The 17,530-nt window shown below is 36.5% G+C and overlaps 1 protein-coding gene across 3 annotated transcripts in view; it reads left to right on the forward strand.

Annotated features, from left to right (window-relative positions):
• Window positions 1–17,530, forward strand: part of NTN4 (netrin 4) — a 112,902-nt gene that overhangs the window by 50,934 nt on the left and 44,438 nt on the right. For all 3 annotated transcript variants that reach the window (XM_047788243.1, XM_047788245.1, XM_047788244.1), the window contains exon 4: window positions 17,199–17,325. In XM_047788243.1, the coding sequence (XP_047644199.1) occupies window positions 17,199–17,325 (127 nt within the window). The remainder of the gene's footprint in view (window positions 1–17,198; window positions 17,326–17,530) is intronic.

Genomic DNA, 17,530 nt, shown 5'->3' on the forward strand with positions numbered 1-17,530 from the left:
CACATTTTCTTGTGAATAATTCCTTTTCAGTTCAGTAGCATTTGGGGATCCATCCTATAGAATAGTTGGGAGCCGAGAGTCAGATCTCTGGGTCTGGAAAGCCTAGTTTCCCTGTTTAATTGCTAATACAATGGAGAGAATGGAGGGGACAGCTACATGGAAAAAGAAAAGCTGAGGTTACAGATATCTAACTTCTGGTTCACAACCCCAGGATTCGTATCTCTGTGGTATTTCATTTGTGTCTTGCCAACTTTGCAAGAGCTGGAAATGTACTTGAATTTGTTTTAAAACAATTACATTCAAAAGAAGATAAGTTGTAATTTAAGTCCTATTCCCTCTTATGAGGCGACTTTCAGTTATCACACCAGATACATAAGTTTAAAATACACACACACACACACACACACACACACACATATATATTATAATTCCACAAGACAACAGCTGTTGACAGAAAACTCGCAATCATTTCAAATAGTGAGGAAAACAGGTCTTTTAATCTTGGTGTTCAAAACCTTACTACTATAGTTGGAACTACAGTCATATTATTTCTTAGCAATAGAAATGTTTAATGAAATAAAATAGTACATGTGTGGGAATACAGAAAGAGTATAATATTTGTTAATTCACAATAAGATTTTTTAATCATATGAAATTCTGATATCTTTTTAACTTTTCTCTCTAGCTCTTTAGATAGAAAGAAAAAACAAAATTATGGCTTCAAAAACTACACTATATTGTATATGGAAATGGAAACGTTATTACTTTTTTCCACTATGAAATATTTTGTATAATATAGATAACTATGAATTTTGTAAAAGTAAACACTGATCAAGTGTCCTTGGCCTTTTATTTTTGCATGTCTGAGGGCACCAGTGCCAAGCATGTAATTTAGTTAGCTCAGTCAGCTTTCAGAATTCCTGAAGGGCAGCAGTTTCATTGTTTCCCAGATAAGGCCCTGGTAGGCATTAAAATTAAAGGGAACATGGGATCCTAGTATTTCTATGTGCTGAATAGAGGCTAAAGATTTTAGCTGTAGTATATTTATCTTCTAATTCTCATTCATAATTTAATTCAATTTTCTAAGGTAATAAAAGTAATTTAACTCTGTAGGATTACACTTTGCCACTTAATTTCACTAACATGCAAAGAAAAGAATTACAGCCTATTTTGTCAAACAAATAGATTATTAGTGGCCTTGATACAAAACCCCAGTCATTTCTTAGGCCTCCAAGAGTCCTCTGTTCTTACTACTACAATATTTACCTCACTGTATTATTTGATTACATATCCAGCTTTCCCTACCTAGTAAACTATCTAACTCCTTAGTGACAAATGCTAGAATAGTCGTAATGTCTAACATATAATGGGTTCAAAAAATCTTGGGTCAATATATGAATGAATTAATCAATAGCATTTAAAAAATAAGAGATCCATTTCAGATATTCGTGTTAAAAATATCAGTCATTATGATTGTTCTTGGGAGTTCCCATCGTGGCACAGCTGAAATGAATCTGACTAGGCACCTGAGGTTGTGGTTTCGATCCCTGATCTCGCTCAGTGGGTTAAGGATCCGGTGTTGCCATGAGCTATGGTGTAGGTTGCAGATGCAGCTCAGATCTGGTGATGCTGCGACTGTGGTGTACGCCAGAGGCTACAGCACCAATTAGACCCCTAGCCTGGGAACCTCCATATGCCGCAGGTGCAGCCCTAAAAAGACCAAAAAAAAAAAAAAATCAGTAATTTTGATTGTTCTTGATTGATTGTGTCAAACATCTACATACATTTTCTCTTTTAATCTTCAAATACATGGAGCCCTACTATTATATTTATTTTATGGATAAGAAACTATGTCTTGTTTTTTTTGTTTGTTTTGTTTTTGTCTTTTTGCTATTTCTTTGGGCCGCTCCCGCGGCATATGGAGATTCCCAGGCTAGGGCTGAATCGGAGCCATAGCCACCAGCCTACACAAGAGCCACAGCAACTCGGGATCCGAGCCGAATCTACAACCTACACCACAGCTCACGGCAACACTGGATCCTTAACCCACTGAGCAAGGCCAGGGATCGAGCCCACAACCTCAGAGTTCCTAGTCAGATTTGTTAACCACTGAGCCACGACAGGAACTCCAAGAAACTATGTCTTGTTATTAAGGAACTTACTCAAGATTATTGAGAACAAGTATTGGAAACCCTATGCATTTAATTCCAAAATTTGTTCTCTTTATGTCACATTCATCCACATAATGCTAAGAAAAGAACTCAATTGAAAATGGGCAAAGGTGGAGTTTCTGTCTGGCACAGCGGAAACCAACCCAACTTGGAACCATGAGGTTGCAGGTTCGATTCCTGGCCTCGATCAGTGGGTTAAGGATCTGGTGTTGCTGTGACCTATGGTGTAGGTCACAGACGAGGCTCAGATCTGGCGTTGCTGTGGCTGTAGTGTAGGCTGGCAGCTGTAGCTCCAATTAGAGCCCTAACCTGGGAACCTCCATATGCCAAGAGTTCAGCCCTGAAAAGACAAAAGACAAAAAAAAAAAGGGAAAAATGGGCAAAGGTTTAAATAGATATTTTTCCAGAGAAGATATGCAAATGGCTAACAAGCACATGAAAAGATGCTTGACATCCTTAGTCATCAGGGAAATGCAAATCAGAACCACAATGAGATACTGCTTCGCATCCACTAGAATGACTGTAACCAAAAAGAGATAATAGCAAGTATTGACGAGGATGTAGAGAAACTGGGAGCCTCATACATTGCTGGTGGGGATGTCAAATGGTGCTGCTGCTATAGTCTGGCAGGTGCTCAAAAAGTTCAACATAGATTATACGTATGATTCTGCAGTTCTATTCCTCAGTTTCTGCCCAAGTGAACTGAAAACATATGCCTACATAAAATCCCTACATAAAATCTGTACATGAATATGTATAGCAGCATTATTCGTAGTAGCCAAAAAGTGGAAACAACCCAGTATTCGACAACTGATGAATGAATAAACAAAATGTGGTATATATCCATCCAGTGGGGAGTATCCTCCAACCATAGGAACTATATCCAGTATCTTGTGATAGAACATGATGGGAGATAATATGAGAAAAAAATGTATATATATATGTATGACTGGGTCACTTTGCTGTACAGCAGAAATTGATACAACATTGTAAATACACTTTAATTTTCAAAAAATTTAAAAAAGGAATATAGTACTGATATATGCTACAACATGAATGAACCTTGAAAACATTATGCTGAGAAGCCAGACACAAGGACACATATTATTCTTTTCATATGAAATGTCCAGAAAATGCAAATTCATAAAGACAAAGTAGGTTGGTGGTTGCCAGGAGTTGGAGCTCAGGGAAAAAGGGGAAGTGACTGCTTAATTGGCACAAGTTTTCTTTTTGGGGTGATGGAAATGCCCTGGAATTAGATGATAGCAATGACTGCACAAATTTTTGAATATACTAAAACCTACTAAATTGTATGCTTTAAAATTATTAAAATAATGAATTTTATTCTGTATGAATATAATCTCAATAAGAAACAATCAATAGCTAAAAAACAAACAAACCCATGGCTGGTTATAAATGAATTTTACAAAATGAATATATTTCTTTACAAGTTCCAGTCATTAAGCTGACTGTTTTAAAAGCAATAGCTTTGGATGTATGGGCATTGAAGAAAACCAATTCTTTCAATAACTGTGACTGTTGTTTCTGAACATATACAAATGAACACAGATTTGGCAATAAATCTGCATTCTGATAGTTTCCAAAGAAATGTAAGTTTTTAGTAAGCCAGTATTTCCATCTTGATCTTTCACATGATAATACTCAATAATAAAGACTATGCTTTACAAGATTCACCAGGAAACAAGCAATTTTCTAATATGAAAAGAAGCATTCAAATGAATTAATTTGACAACAAAAAACTATGGAAGAAAACATGCCGTAGCAACTGGCTTCATGTACTACAATCAGGGGCTAATTTATCTTAAACAACTCAACTTCTGTAACACCCTCTGCACTGTAGAGACTACTGAGTGACAGTTAACAGAACTGTCAAAAAAAGGAGAACAGTGGGAAATGTAAGAATGAATTAAAAAAAAAAAAAACTTTGTGAGAGAATGCAAAATAGTTCGTGACAAGGAATTTTCCTTTAAAATAACCAGAAGCTATGTAAACACACTGAACAAGTGAACGTCAATGGGGTGAAAAGTACTTAATAATTATCTCCCACAGCATTTCTAATAGAATTTACCTGGTCCCCAACTGATTATAAAAACCCACCTAAATCCTAAAAGGCATTGAACAAAACCCGATAGGACCTTCCTTCATTCTCGTATCAAATGCTGTTTGACAGATAAATTGCCTACAAAATGAGTTCTAATTTTTGCTTTCACTTAGTTTCTTACGTTCTTGTCTGATAGTTGTGTTAATAGTTTTAATAGCACAGAAGTTATATATTGTTAATTTCACTTTTTGGCTATTTCTTTCTAAAATTATTCAAATTAAATAGGTACTAAAAATTGAAATTGATATGATCCCTCTTTCTCTCTCTTTTCTTTTTATCATAAGAAGTTACTTTAGGTGTTTGTGGGAAGGAAAAAAAATCTTCCTGATGACATCACTGTTCCAAGATGGAGCCTCTAATATTTTAGGACTCTCTGGGGAGTTCTGTTCCCTGTTTTGCCACTGATTTGTATTGTGACCTTGGAAAAGTTTAAATATAAAAAGACAAGTGCAAAGTGAGCTCATGAAAACAAGACTTAACTGAGATCAAAAGAAGAGCAGAGATGGAGAGGGTCAAATGGTTCTGCAGCAACTGTCCCAGTAACTCAACACAGTAACCGGGTAGCAGTTTGGCTTGAAAGAAATTTTACACGCTTTATCTGCATACTAAGAATGAAATTTCACATGCTTTAGCTGTATACTAAGAAACTATACTAAGATAGTTTCTTATATAGTGTCATAGAAAAGTCAAAGCCTGCCTATCAACAAAAACTGCAGCAAGACTCTCATGATATTTATCTTCCTCTCCATCTTGAAGAAATAGTAGCTGTGATAGAAAAGGAGCTAATTTGATATTATGAGGCAATTCCTTAGATATACTGAAATAAATGCCTTAAAATCAGAATGCCTTACTTTATTGCCATTGTACACATGCAAATCAGAAACTAAATTATGCATATAACTTAACTATTCACCTGTAGGATTTATCCAAATAAATATATCTGTTGGACAGACATTATTTTTAAAAGCCCAGTAGTCAGAAATAATTCTTAAAATTCATTAGACACAAAAAGCAAATAAGAAATAGTTCTATGTAATGAAGTAATAACAGAAACAAAATCACACCAATTGGTAATAATATGATCTTATCTACATGTGATCTTTATAAGTTTCCCGGGCATCATACTTCGTAGTTTAATGCTATTTGCACTTTTATGGCAGAAATATTTATTACAGTCCCCACAGGAAAGATAAAGTGCCTGATGATACTGAACAAATGAAGCTAGTAGAATTAATCTGATAAAGATATGAGACATTCAAAACTCATTGAGGTATATAAAGCATGTTGAAACTCCATTTTTAGCAGTATATCCTCAAGTAATCTAGATAGAAGAACTTCAGGTAATATATGGAGAACAAGAAATGGCAGTGTTAAAGGATACATTTTTAAAGCATAAAGTCATGACTCTCACACAGGTAAAAATAAACAATTTTACTTAACTCAGTAATTAATGAAGGACCAGTAAGACCTTACAACTGCTTCAAAGCAAAATTCAAAGAACCACATGTACATAGGCAAACAAATATATTTACAAAGAGGAAAAAATAAAAAATAAAAAAATGGCAGTTCCTGTCATGGCTCAGTGGTTAACGAAACTAAGAACCATGAGGTTGCGGGTTCAATCCCTGGCATCGCTCAGTGGGTCAAGGATCTGGCGTTGCTGTGAGCTGTGGTGGTTGCTGTGAGCTGTGGTGTAGGCTAGACATGGTGTAGATTTGATTGGACCCCTAGCCTGGGAACCTCTATATGCCGCGGGAGCAGCCCCAGAAAAGGCAAAAAGACAAAAACAAACAAACAAACAAACAAAACAAAGAGGCACAAAAAGGTCAGTATGAAGGACAATGATCAATTGCACTGCCAGACACAACTGATTTACATTTCTATGGACAAGAATTATTTGCACTATTATTAATTTTCTACAACATACAGAGTTGTAAAATAAATCAGTGATAATAAAATGCAGATATGAGCAGAAGACCTAAAAAGACATTTCTCTAAAGAAGACATACATATAGCCAACGGGCATACGGAAAGATGCTCAACATCACTAATTACTAGAGAAATGCAAATCAAAAGTATAATGAGGTATCACCTCACACCAGTCAGAATGGCCATCATCAAAAAGTCTATAGATAATAAACGCTGGAGAGGGAGTGGAGAAAAGGGAACCCTCCTGCTCTGTTGGTGGGAATGTGAATTGATACCCTTGCTATGGAAAACAGCATGGAGGTTTCTTAAAAAGCTAAAAATAGAATTGCCGTATAAGCCTGAAATTCCACTCCTGGGATATACCGTGAGTTTGGTTTCAGAATCTTTGAGTCTGTTTCTGTTTCGTGAATAAGTCCTTTTGTATTATTTTATTAGGTAACACTTATTAGTGATCTCATATGATACTTGTCTTTCTCTGACTTACTTCACTTTGTATGATAATTTTTAGGTCCATCCGTGTTGCTGCCAATGGCATTATTTCGTTCTTTTTTATGACCAAGTAATGTTCCGTTCTGTACATGTACCACCTCTTTTTTATCCATTCCTCTGTTGGTGGGCATTTAGGTTGCTTCCATGTCTCGGCTATTGTAAATAGTGCTATGAACATTGGGGTGCATGTATCTTTTCAAACTGTGTTTTTCTCTTGGTTTATATATGTACATTCATATATACAAAGTGATACAGGTATATAATATATATTATAATAATATAGTTCAGATATATATGTATATAGTTTGCTGTACACCTGAAACTAAGACGACTTTGTAAATCAACTATGCTTCCATTAAAAAAAAAAAAAGGCAGAGATAACCCAGAAAAGTATGCTAGCCGGAATACTTAGTCTTTTTTCCTTTTTTTTTTTGGTGGGAGGGTATTTCAAAGTCTATCGTAATTTTACCCAACAAAAAGAATATTAGACTTTGTTAATTAAGGAAATATGCAAGGAAAGTTTTCTGATATTACGGTTTCCCAAAAGATGCTATATTTGAACCTTTTGAGCCCACTGTTATAAATAAAAGTAGTCCCTATCCCTGGACTCACAAAGAAAACAGATTTTCTTTATTCTAGGAAATCATCACTCTGAAAGGGAAGAGAGGATCCTACTTAAAATTTACTTAAGAACACAAAAATTAAACTAAAGGGCTCAGTTACAAAAAAACATTGTTAACAGTACATTCTATTTTTTTTAATGGTACATTTTCAAACAATGGGAATATTTTAAAAGCTTCTTTCACTTGGCTTTTTAAATGAACTTACTTTATTAACAATATTTTTTAACTCAAAAGTGTTTTGAAATTTATTGAAAGGCCCCAAATGTTTCTCTCTGCCCTGAGCAGTTTGTCTTCCTTTCTGCAGATGGGTGGGTTTGGAGAGTTTGTTTTTGCTTTGTTTTGTTTTGGTTTTGACCAATCATCGCAGAAAGGGCTATGATATACGTTGAAAGATAAACCACAAAACTTGACTTTAGTTCATAGTTCTAGCTGTAATACTTCAAAACAAAGGTCTGTTGAAACACATCTTAAAGCAATCTTGGACTCAAATGTCCACAATTTGGAGTACACAGATTTGGTAGCATTTGGAAATTTTCCATATGTGGATTCATGCTTCTAAATAATCTTTCAACTCCTGATGTCTTATGATAAATAGTATGCACAATGGCACAGAAAAAAAACCTGCTATTCAGATATATAAGTCAAAGCTTTGGGGAGTTCAAAGTTGTGTATGTGAAAAAATGGAAATAAGCTAGCAACCTGAATCTAAAAATTGACCTGAGGGAGTTCCCGTCGTGGCGCAGTGGTTAACGAATCCGACTAGGAACCATGAGGTTGCGGGTTCGGTCCCTGCCCTTGCTCAGTGGGTTAAGGATCCGGCGTTGCCGTGAGCTGTGGTGTAGGTTGCAGACGTGGCTCGGATCCCGAGTTGCTGTGGCTCTGGCGTAGGCTGGTGGCTACAGCTCCGATTAGACTCCTAGCCTGGGAACCTCCATATGCCGTGGGAGCGGCCCAAGAAATAGCAACAACAACAACAACAAAAAGACAAAAAGACAAAAAAAAAATTGACCTGAAGCTTTAGGTCTGCACAGTGTTCTCACCATTCTTGATAACCTAAATTAAAACTAACTATAAAAGCCATCACACTACATGATATTACTGCCTAACCCAAAAATATCTAATAGGGAGAGCAAATAACAAAAGGAAGGCTTTTCACAAAGAGCAAATCTTTCATTAGAATTCATTTAGATCCATTTGTCTCCATTGTCAAATTTACGCAGGGGCATTTCTGATAAGACCTGCTAACACTTGCAGTGGCCCAGAAATTCCCCTAGGAGGCATCAGAATTTTCAGTGTACAGACAGATTTTACATTGAACTGATGAGAATCTAAAAGTATTTTCTACCTGTACATGCCCTGAATGTATTCATGCCAGGTGTGGGAAATGGGAGCCAAGCTTTCTATATTCACCCACCTCCAAAACTGCTAGACTTCTCCCAGAGGAACAAGACAAATAATGCACTCAAGAACAGACTACCCTTCACAACACCGTAAATCAACTATACTTTAATTTAAAAAAAAAAAAAAAGAATACCCTTGAAATGGCTCACTTTGAGTCCAAACCAATCTTTGTCCCAAAGAGCTCTTCAAGGACAAACTGGTTTGAAACGTACCAATTTTATTTAGGTAACATACGAAAGAAATTTGGTCAAAATAAATCCCTCAAAAATCCTACTTCCCAGAGCACCTGCTGTGTCACAACAGGATGGACACCATCTCTGCAGTGCCAGGACACAGGTGTGATCTTCGACCCAAAGCACAGTGGGTTAAACGATTCAGTGTTGCCACACTTGCAGTGAAGGTCACAACTGTGGCTCAGATCAGATCCCTGGCCCAGGAACTCCATATACAGCCAGATGGCCAAAAAAGAAAAAGAAAAGAAAAGAAAAAAGTGCTGTTTCCCAAGGTCTTATAATAATATAGTTTAAGGGTTAGGGTGGTGAATCTGGAGTCAGATTGCTAGAATTAAAATAGCTCCATCATGTATTGTCTTTGTGACCTTGGGCAAATTACTTAAAACTCTCTGGGCTTCAGTTTCCTCATTTGTGAAATGGCAGCAATAATTATACCTCCCTTATAGGGTTCTTGTGTAAATCCAATGAATTAATATTTATAAAATACCTTCCAACAGTGCCTGGTATATAGTAAGTGCTAATCAATACTAGCAGGTACTATTACTGTTACTATTCATCATCATCTTTACTATTCCCATTTCCCTCCTCATGTTCCTTGTGCTTATGGTAGCTCCCCCAGGGAACTATATATGACCACTGTACATAACGTCATATTTACCAATATGCTTTGCCCAGAAGCACTCTGGACAAAGCTGAATGTCTTTCAGTCCCACTCTGCCTAAAATCCTGCTCTGTGACAAACAATTAAAAGTGTCCCATTCCCACTTTGAATGCATAATTAGCACCCTGCTTTCTTGGGAAGTTTTCTAAATGGAACTAACTCAATAATTAAGATTCTCAATGCCCCACTGAAAATATATTGGCTGGATGAAAAAAAAATTAACACATATTGATTGAAAACTTATTAATGCCAGTTACTGGGACTTGAAAGAAATTTAAGCCACGGTTTCTTCCCTGCAAAAGCTTACAATCTAGTGGAGACAGGCATATAAACACATGACTACCATACAGTGTACTAAAATGCAGTCTTCCTATGAAATTTGCATTGGTTCCATTCATGTTCTTTGGTCCTCGCCCCCTCACCCCCACCCCATCCCTGCTGGGCTCGTCAGCCAGAGCAAGACTCTTTTTACTGAAGCAGACTCGGTTTGTCTTTGGCTCCTTCCCTCTCCCCTTCAGACATTCCCTTTCCCTCCACCTGCAAGATACTTCCTCCTTTAGGCAATTCTGTGTTCAGTTCTAGGATTGAGAACAGATGGTTATAATCCCTGCTGATATGTTTGTTGCTAATAATTTTAGGATTTACCCTCTCTGAGCATAAGTGCATTTTTGTAGGTAGCTCTTGAATCTAAAATACCATTCAGAAGCTTAAAGGAATGAGTCCCAATAGGAAGAATTTCAGGCAACAAGCTGACTGAGAAGAGGGAGGTCTCTCAAGGCTGATTTTCATTCTTTAGTCATCATTGATTCTGCTGTGTACCTATCTTTCTTTTATTGCCCATGCTTTCTTCCAAGATGTGCTTTCTCTAGTGTTCAACTATAGAGCAAAGAATAGATTGTGGAGCTTTTCAGTTACGTCCATTCTTGTTATATATATTATTGGACAAGGGTTTGGAATATTCAGCTTCAACCTATTTTATCCCATTCTGATAGTATGTTTCAAGCCCCCTTTAACCAAACTCAGTTATTATGCTTCATATTCACCACAGAACTACGACTTTTTCTGTTAAATTAAAACAGGCAAACCTTTAAGAAGGGTAGAGGAATATTTTATTCGTTAATGAAAAGACATGTTTTCCTCACAAGGGTTTCTATTCAGAGGTTTGTGCTGTAGCATTGTTGTGCATGTTTTTGTCCCGCTCAAGAGGAGCAGGTTCTAACAGGCTAGCCCATTATTAGAATTTATCTCTTTTCATGCATAAGAAGTTCATTCTTTTAGAAGTTAATCCTTTTCTCTAAAAGGGACATACTATCTCTTTAGAAATTAAATCAGTTTTTGCCTTTACATTTTGTCTCAAGTTGCTGCTAAGCATTGTTCCACTTTCTAAATCACTTGTCATAGCTAAATGGAGGTCTGTGAATTGCCACAGCTGCCTTTAAGTGGGCTTTTTTTTTTTTTTTTAGGTTCACAGAGTAGGCACTGTTTGTATCCTCTTTTCACAAACATTTTTTAAAGTTCCAATGATAATGTGAAAGAGTATTCATTTTCCATTGGAATTCAAAGTTGAATGATAAAGAATGAAAATAAAATCATATATATGTAAACAATGGCACAAGAGCTCAAGGAAATTATTCAGTTGATGAAATTCAACTGAATATTTAGCTGTAAAATATTTTTTCCACTAACTTACATTTTAAATTTTAGTGGGACACTAAAAATAGTGGTTCCTTTCTTTTCTGGGAAGCAAATTTTATCAGACATTCATAAAAGGATTCAGTTAATTTGGGTGAAAGATTATTTACTGTGGTAATTCCATCATGGCGAATGTCAACAGTGAGCATCACTAGATGATGAAATACTGCTTTATTTGGAAGGCAGGTGCTAGAAGGATAGTCTATGATTACTCTAGTCACAAGCAATGAGGAAATGAAATATAGAAGGAGGAAAACAGTAGGAGAAAAATCAGAAAGAATACAACTCAGTTTACATGTAGTCATTATCAACAAATGCAAATCCATCTTCAGAGACAATTAACATTTACTTTTTCATTTGTGCCACATCAGAGGTAGTGCCTGCAAGAAAGAAGGGATGTCTCCTAGCTTTCCCTTATTTGATTTTCACATCATTTGGAAACATTCTGCTTTGGTGAGATGGTAATAGGACCCAGCCATATGATTTTTAAGTCTTATCAGGTAGCTCGGAAAGATTATGGGTGGTTGCCTACAACCAAGCAGTATTCACAATACAGAGAAGCAGGCCTTAAAAATCACAGAAACTTAAGATTGAGAAGGACCCTAAAAGTTGGCAAAGCCAGTCTTCCATCTAATGTTTAAATCGTCTCCAACATCTTGGTAAGTGATTGTCCAACTCATATGCGTGACGCTGCCAATAACCAACTAGATTCTCACAATCTCCTGCCATGGCCAATTTCCTCAACTCTATGTTTGCTGACTACTAGAAGGCCTTCTGACCCAAAAAGAACAATTAAAAAGCAGCTTTTCTAAGTAAGGCATGTGTACCTTCTAATGATGGATTTGAAAGGTAACTTTCTCATTTTGCCCCCACCTTATGTCTACAATCTTAAATATGGAGTGTTATTTTCTCTTCCATGTCTGTTTGCCTCTAATGTATAATATTTGTCAGCAAAGAGCACAAGTATTCATGAGCAAGCTGTTCCAGTAATTCCTTAAATTACTGGTTTAAAGTTTGTAAGTTTCCTTTCTTGTAAGATAAGTATGCTAAAAATGATTTGCAAGTAGGTTAATGTTAGTAACAAATAAATACTATTAGATATAGGTAGGAAAACTTTTCACATCAACAGAGAAACATACACTGAGTATAACAGAAGAGTTTATGAAATCCACAGTAAATCCAAAACACTAAGGTATAGCTCTTGGATAATTAGGAATAGTAGATTTGTTTTTAAAGTAGATTTCTCATTTTCCAATTACACAGCCAGATAGGACTTTTCTCAGCTAAACTTTAAATACATAATCCCATTTTCCTGCTCTTTAGCTTATGTTTGTGTATCAAACAAGAGCTATGTTTAACTTGTTACTAAAGTTTCCTTTTTCTGTTTTCTTTTCTTTTTTTTTTTTTTTTCAATGAAGACCTAGTTTTACTTGCACATTTTTCACGAGCATCAAATAGTGGGTGATCTTTCAAGCTTGAACAGAAAGAGTTGTATCGCTGAGGAAGGATTTCTTGTTTCAAATGGTCTAGGTAATGATTTACAGCTATTTTTGGTAATTCTCAAAATGACAGCTCTTTGAATTTTTCTGTGTGCAGAAATATTTGCTGGGCTGGCATCTTTCAGACCCCAGGAGATTCATCCCAATTCTCGGCATGTAGGAATGAGGGAATGCTCTGAAATCCTTACTCCAGAGGGAACTGACCTGTCCACATTATCTTGTGATACATGTGAATGTTTGGTGAGGTTTCCCTAAATATCTATGGCCTCCTGAGGCCTGGAATTTGTGAGCCAGGACTAACTTATGAGTTGGGTTATATATAGGCCTTGGGCATTGCAAGACTAAACCTGAAAAACTGACTTATAATGATAGCTTATTTCCTCTTAAAACTAACAATAGTTTGCAGCATCTATCTTTATATAATATTTAATATATTGTTTTAAAAGTAGGAAGGATACAAAAAGGCAAAAATAAGAATTAGCAACCTTTTAAAATTCTAAACATTATCAGAAAATATGTATGACTGCCACTGGCTATTGGAAAGTATAAGCAGAGGTTAAAAAAAAAAAAGAATAAAGGAAGGAGAAGAAAGAACATAAGAAACATAGGAGATAGAAGGCAATTTTTTAAAGAGAGGAAAATTAGGTATATTTAATCACTACCTTTCCCAGAAATCTTCAGTGGATCTTCAGTATTACAAGATAAATTCAGCATACTAAAACCGTGTAATATATTTCACGATCTAGATAGAAGGGGACTTACTCAACACATGCCCTCTGGTTTACTTAGACAGAGCGGGAGTTACCCACTTTGATCTCTACTATAGTTACTTTAGACTTCTTAACATTGTTGCAAATGCACTCCTGGAGTAGTATTCCGTATAATCTCCTTAACATCAGTGATGGATTAGGGATGGTTTATTCTAGGAATTTTCACTTGAATTCTATAAAATACTTGTATTCTGAGTGTTTTATATATGGTGGTTTGTTTTTTGTTTTTGTTCTTTTAACAGGTTATAGAATTTAGACAATTACAAAACTGCTTTTTCCACGAATCTTCATTATGCTAACAACTGCTGTCAGCTACATAAGTATGCCTTCACTTTACTAAATTCTTCAACTTTGGAAGATTTTTCTCATTTAGTTTTTCAATGGATTTCATTTTCTTTGAAATCAGCATCTAGTACAAGTAAACAAAGAATCCACCTTTCAATGAAAGCTTTAAAAGAATCTCACCATGCATAAGTTATTTGATAGAATTTTTATTTTTTTCATGATGAAAAGGAATGTGGAATTTAAAAGATTTAATAAAAGACTTGGGCTGAAGCATTTCTACCAAATATATGAAAAAGCAGATATCCAGGAGCTAGGATGAAAGACCTCATTCTTATAGAGCAGTGAAATTGAATTCCTGCAGGTCTCCAAATTTAAGTGCAAATTTGTCTTTGGCTCTTGCCTGGACACATGAATAGTGATGTACAATAAACTCTTGCAACCCCACGGGACTTTACGTATAAATAGCTCCCAACAGACATAGTCACAAAGAGAAGGCCAAGAAAATAGGTAACTATAACTTACCTCACACTTGGACATTCCAGAAGCAAAACCAATAAATTGAATCTATGAGTAGAGTTTCCATAAATAAAAGCAAAAAAACAATCTACAACATCACTGTACTCTAAGGAGAAAATTCTCTCATGTAAAAAATCTGTATCCTGGAAGTTCTCCGTGGCACAGTGGGTTAAGAATCTGGCATTGTCACTGTAGCAGCTTGGGTCGCTGCTGTGGTGTGGGTTCGATCCTTGACCCGGAAACTTCCACATGCCATAGGCACAGCCAGGGGAAAAAAAAAAATCTATATCCTAACTAATCCCTGAGAACTGAAAGGACAGCTATAATTAAGCATAAAAACTTGATATTACAATACATAGAACCTAAATTGAGTAAGGTGGCCACCAAAATAATTATTTACGAAAATTTCCAGATTAAAACTCTTAGGCCTCATTCCCAAGTAGCCTGTGGTTCTCCAAGCCCTAAATAATTCATGCACCTGAATTTTATGTGTGCATAAGGTCCACAGTAGATATATAACACACTTGGACAATGCATATGCTATTTTCAGAGTGCCTCTACTGGTGGAGCCAAAGACATACATATACCAAGAGAAGGAAAAGAGAAAAGAGGTCCTGGATAAGATAACACAACTTACTCAAGGGTTGAATTAGGTCAAGCAGGAATACATCAATGTACTGGTGTGGCTATGGCCACGTTTGTTAAACTCTAGGGACTATTTTATTTCTGGCCACTCTAAGTACTTGCTGCTTTTTAGTACTTCCTTTATCACTGCAGTCAGAATATTTTAGATGTATTGAAATGAACTTTGTTCATAGTTTCCCTAGCACTTCACTTTGGTTACTTTTGATTCTCTTCCTGAAAAGTCTCTTCCCTTCGGCCTGTCAGAAATACCACCCATGTTCAAGGACCAGCTCCGAACCCAATCCCTCTCATAATGCCCTCAATAAATGCCCAGCTATGGTGACTTCTGCATCTTTTGAATTCTAACTTTATTTTGTCTCTTAGGTACTTATTTACAGTCTTGTTTATCTGTAATTTTTTTCTACTGTAAATCTTTTTTCTCCAGCTACATTATACATTTTACTTTGCTTAGACAGAAATCACATTTTGTAATGGTTTTTGTATCAAATATGGAGTCTAACATAGTTACTCTCTCGTAGATATTCATTAAAAATTTGTTGACTGGTTGATACGATTTATTACCTTTATGCTGATTTACCTTTTATACTGTTTCTTTTTTTTTTTTTGTCTTTTTGCCTTTTCTAGGGCTGCTCCCCCGGCACATGGAGGTTCCCAGGCTAGGGGTCCAATCGGAGTTGCAGCCGCCAGCCTACACCAGAGCCACAGCAACGCAGGATCCGAGCCGTGTCTGCAACCTACACCACAGCTCACGGCAACGCCGGATCCTCAACCCACTGAGCAAGGCCAGGGATGGAACCGGCAACCTCATGGTTCATAGTCCGGATTCATTAACCACTGAGCCATGACAGGAATTCCCTTTTTATATTGTTTCTTAAGAAAAACAACAACACCTCATAGATCCAAACTGGGGAATCCCATTCTGAGCTACTTTACAAAACGTTCATTTGTATAGTCAGGACATCATGTGCCAATAAAAGCATCTTGTTACTGAAATTTGTGGCAACAGTTATTAAGAATTATTCCAGATGATCCCAAATATTAATTTTTAGAAATTATTGGTGAGGTAATACAAAAGATATTAAAATCTCATAGAAGTCTCAGATCTCAGATAATTCCACTGAAGTATTCCTCACTGGGAGAAGTACTATTTAAAAAAAATCCTGGAGTTCCCGTCGTGGTGCAGTGGTTAACGAATCCGACTAGGAACCATGAGGTTGCGGGTTCGGTCCCGGCCCTTGCTCAGTGGGTGAACGATCCGGCGTTGCCGTGAGCTGTGGTGTAGGTTGCAGACACGGCTCGGATCCCGAGTTGCTGTGGCTCTGGCGTAGGCCGGTGGCTATGACTCCGATTCGACCCCTAGCCTGGGAAACCTCCACATGCCGCAGGGGCTGCCCAAGAAATAGCAAAAAAAAAAAAATCCTGAACTGCTCTGAATTGTGGGATTAAAAGAAAATGCCCAGTCATTATGACAATATGTCTTCAAAGTCTTAAAAAACATATAAATATTGGCTGCTCAATTTTATCTATAGAAAACACATTCCAAATAAACAAAGATGTACACAAATAGCTACAAGGATATTCATTATAGAATCTAAATACAGGATTTAAAAATATCTAAAAGACTAAATAACTAAAAATAGATGATTGGTCAAATAAATTGCACATCATATAAGGGAGTCATTAAAATGTGTGTTGTAGAAGAATATTAAACGAAATAGAAAGATGATCTCAATACATTATGTGGGAAAAAAAGTTTTAAATATAACTGCATTTTTAAAGTACTGGAAATATATGCTTCAAATGTTGATAATGATGTCACATTGTGATGGGATTACAGGTTTCCAAATTTTCTGCAGTGAGGATGTATTACTTTTGCATAAATAATTAAAAATTTTAAAGTCATTAAAAATTTAAGCAAATATCTAACCAGTACCTCAGAATTGCTATTAGGATCACATATCCTACAGCCAAGGAAATACATTATGTAATCTTTTGAATAACCACAAGGCAAGTTAAAGAAAGGATCTCTCATCTTGATGACTTGTTCAGAAAAGTAAACGAAAGTGATATGGCTAAAGCCAACCAAGAAGATGAAGTTGTGGGAAGACTGCTTTCTCCTAGCATTGTTTGTGCTCATTGCTCTTACTTATTTTTGTTTGCAGGTCCACGGGAAGTGTATGTGTAAGCACAACACAGCAGGGACCCACTGCCAACATTGTGCACCTTTATACAATGACCGCCCCTGGGAAGCAGCTGATGGCAAAACAGGGTCTCCAAAAGAGTGCAGAAGTAAGTGCCAAGCCCACAGACTCAAAGTCTTTGTAAACTTGTCTGTGGACCTCACTGTCTCTAGAAGTATAATATAAAGTGGAGGGTGACAGACACCATAACCTACACAAACAGAGCCCATTACACTGCCCACTGTGACATCACCCGTTGAAATCAGTTACTGCTTGCAAACTCACTGATATGACTATCTTACCAAGGATGTGTT

This window comes from Phacochoerus africanus, chromosome 7 (assembly GCF_016906955.1).
Source record: "Phacochoerus africanus isolate WHEZ1 chromosome 7, ROS_Pafr_v1, whole genome shotgun sequence".
NCBI classification, from domain to species: domain Eukaryota; kingdom Metazoa; phylum Chordata; class Mammalia; order Artiodactyla; family Suidae; genus Phacochoerus; species Phacochoerus africanus.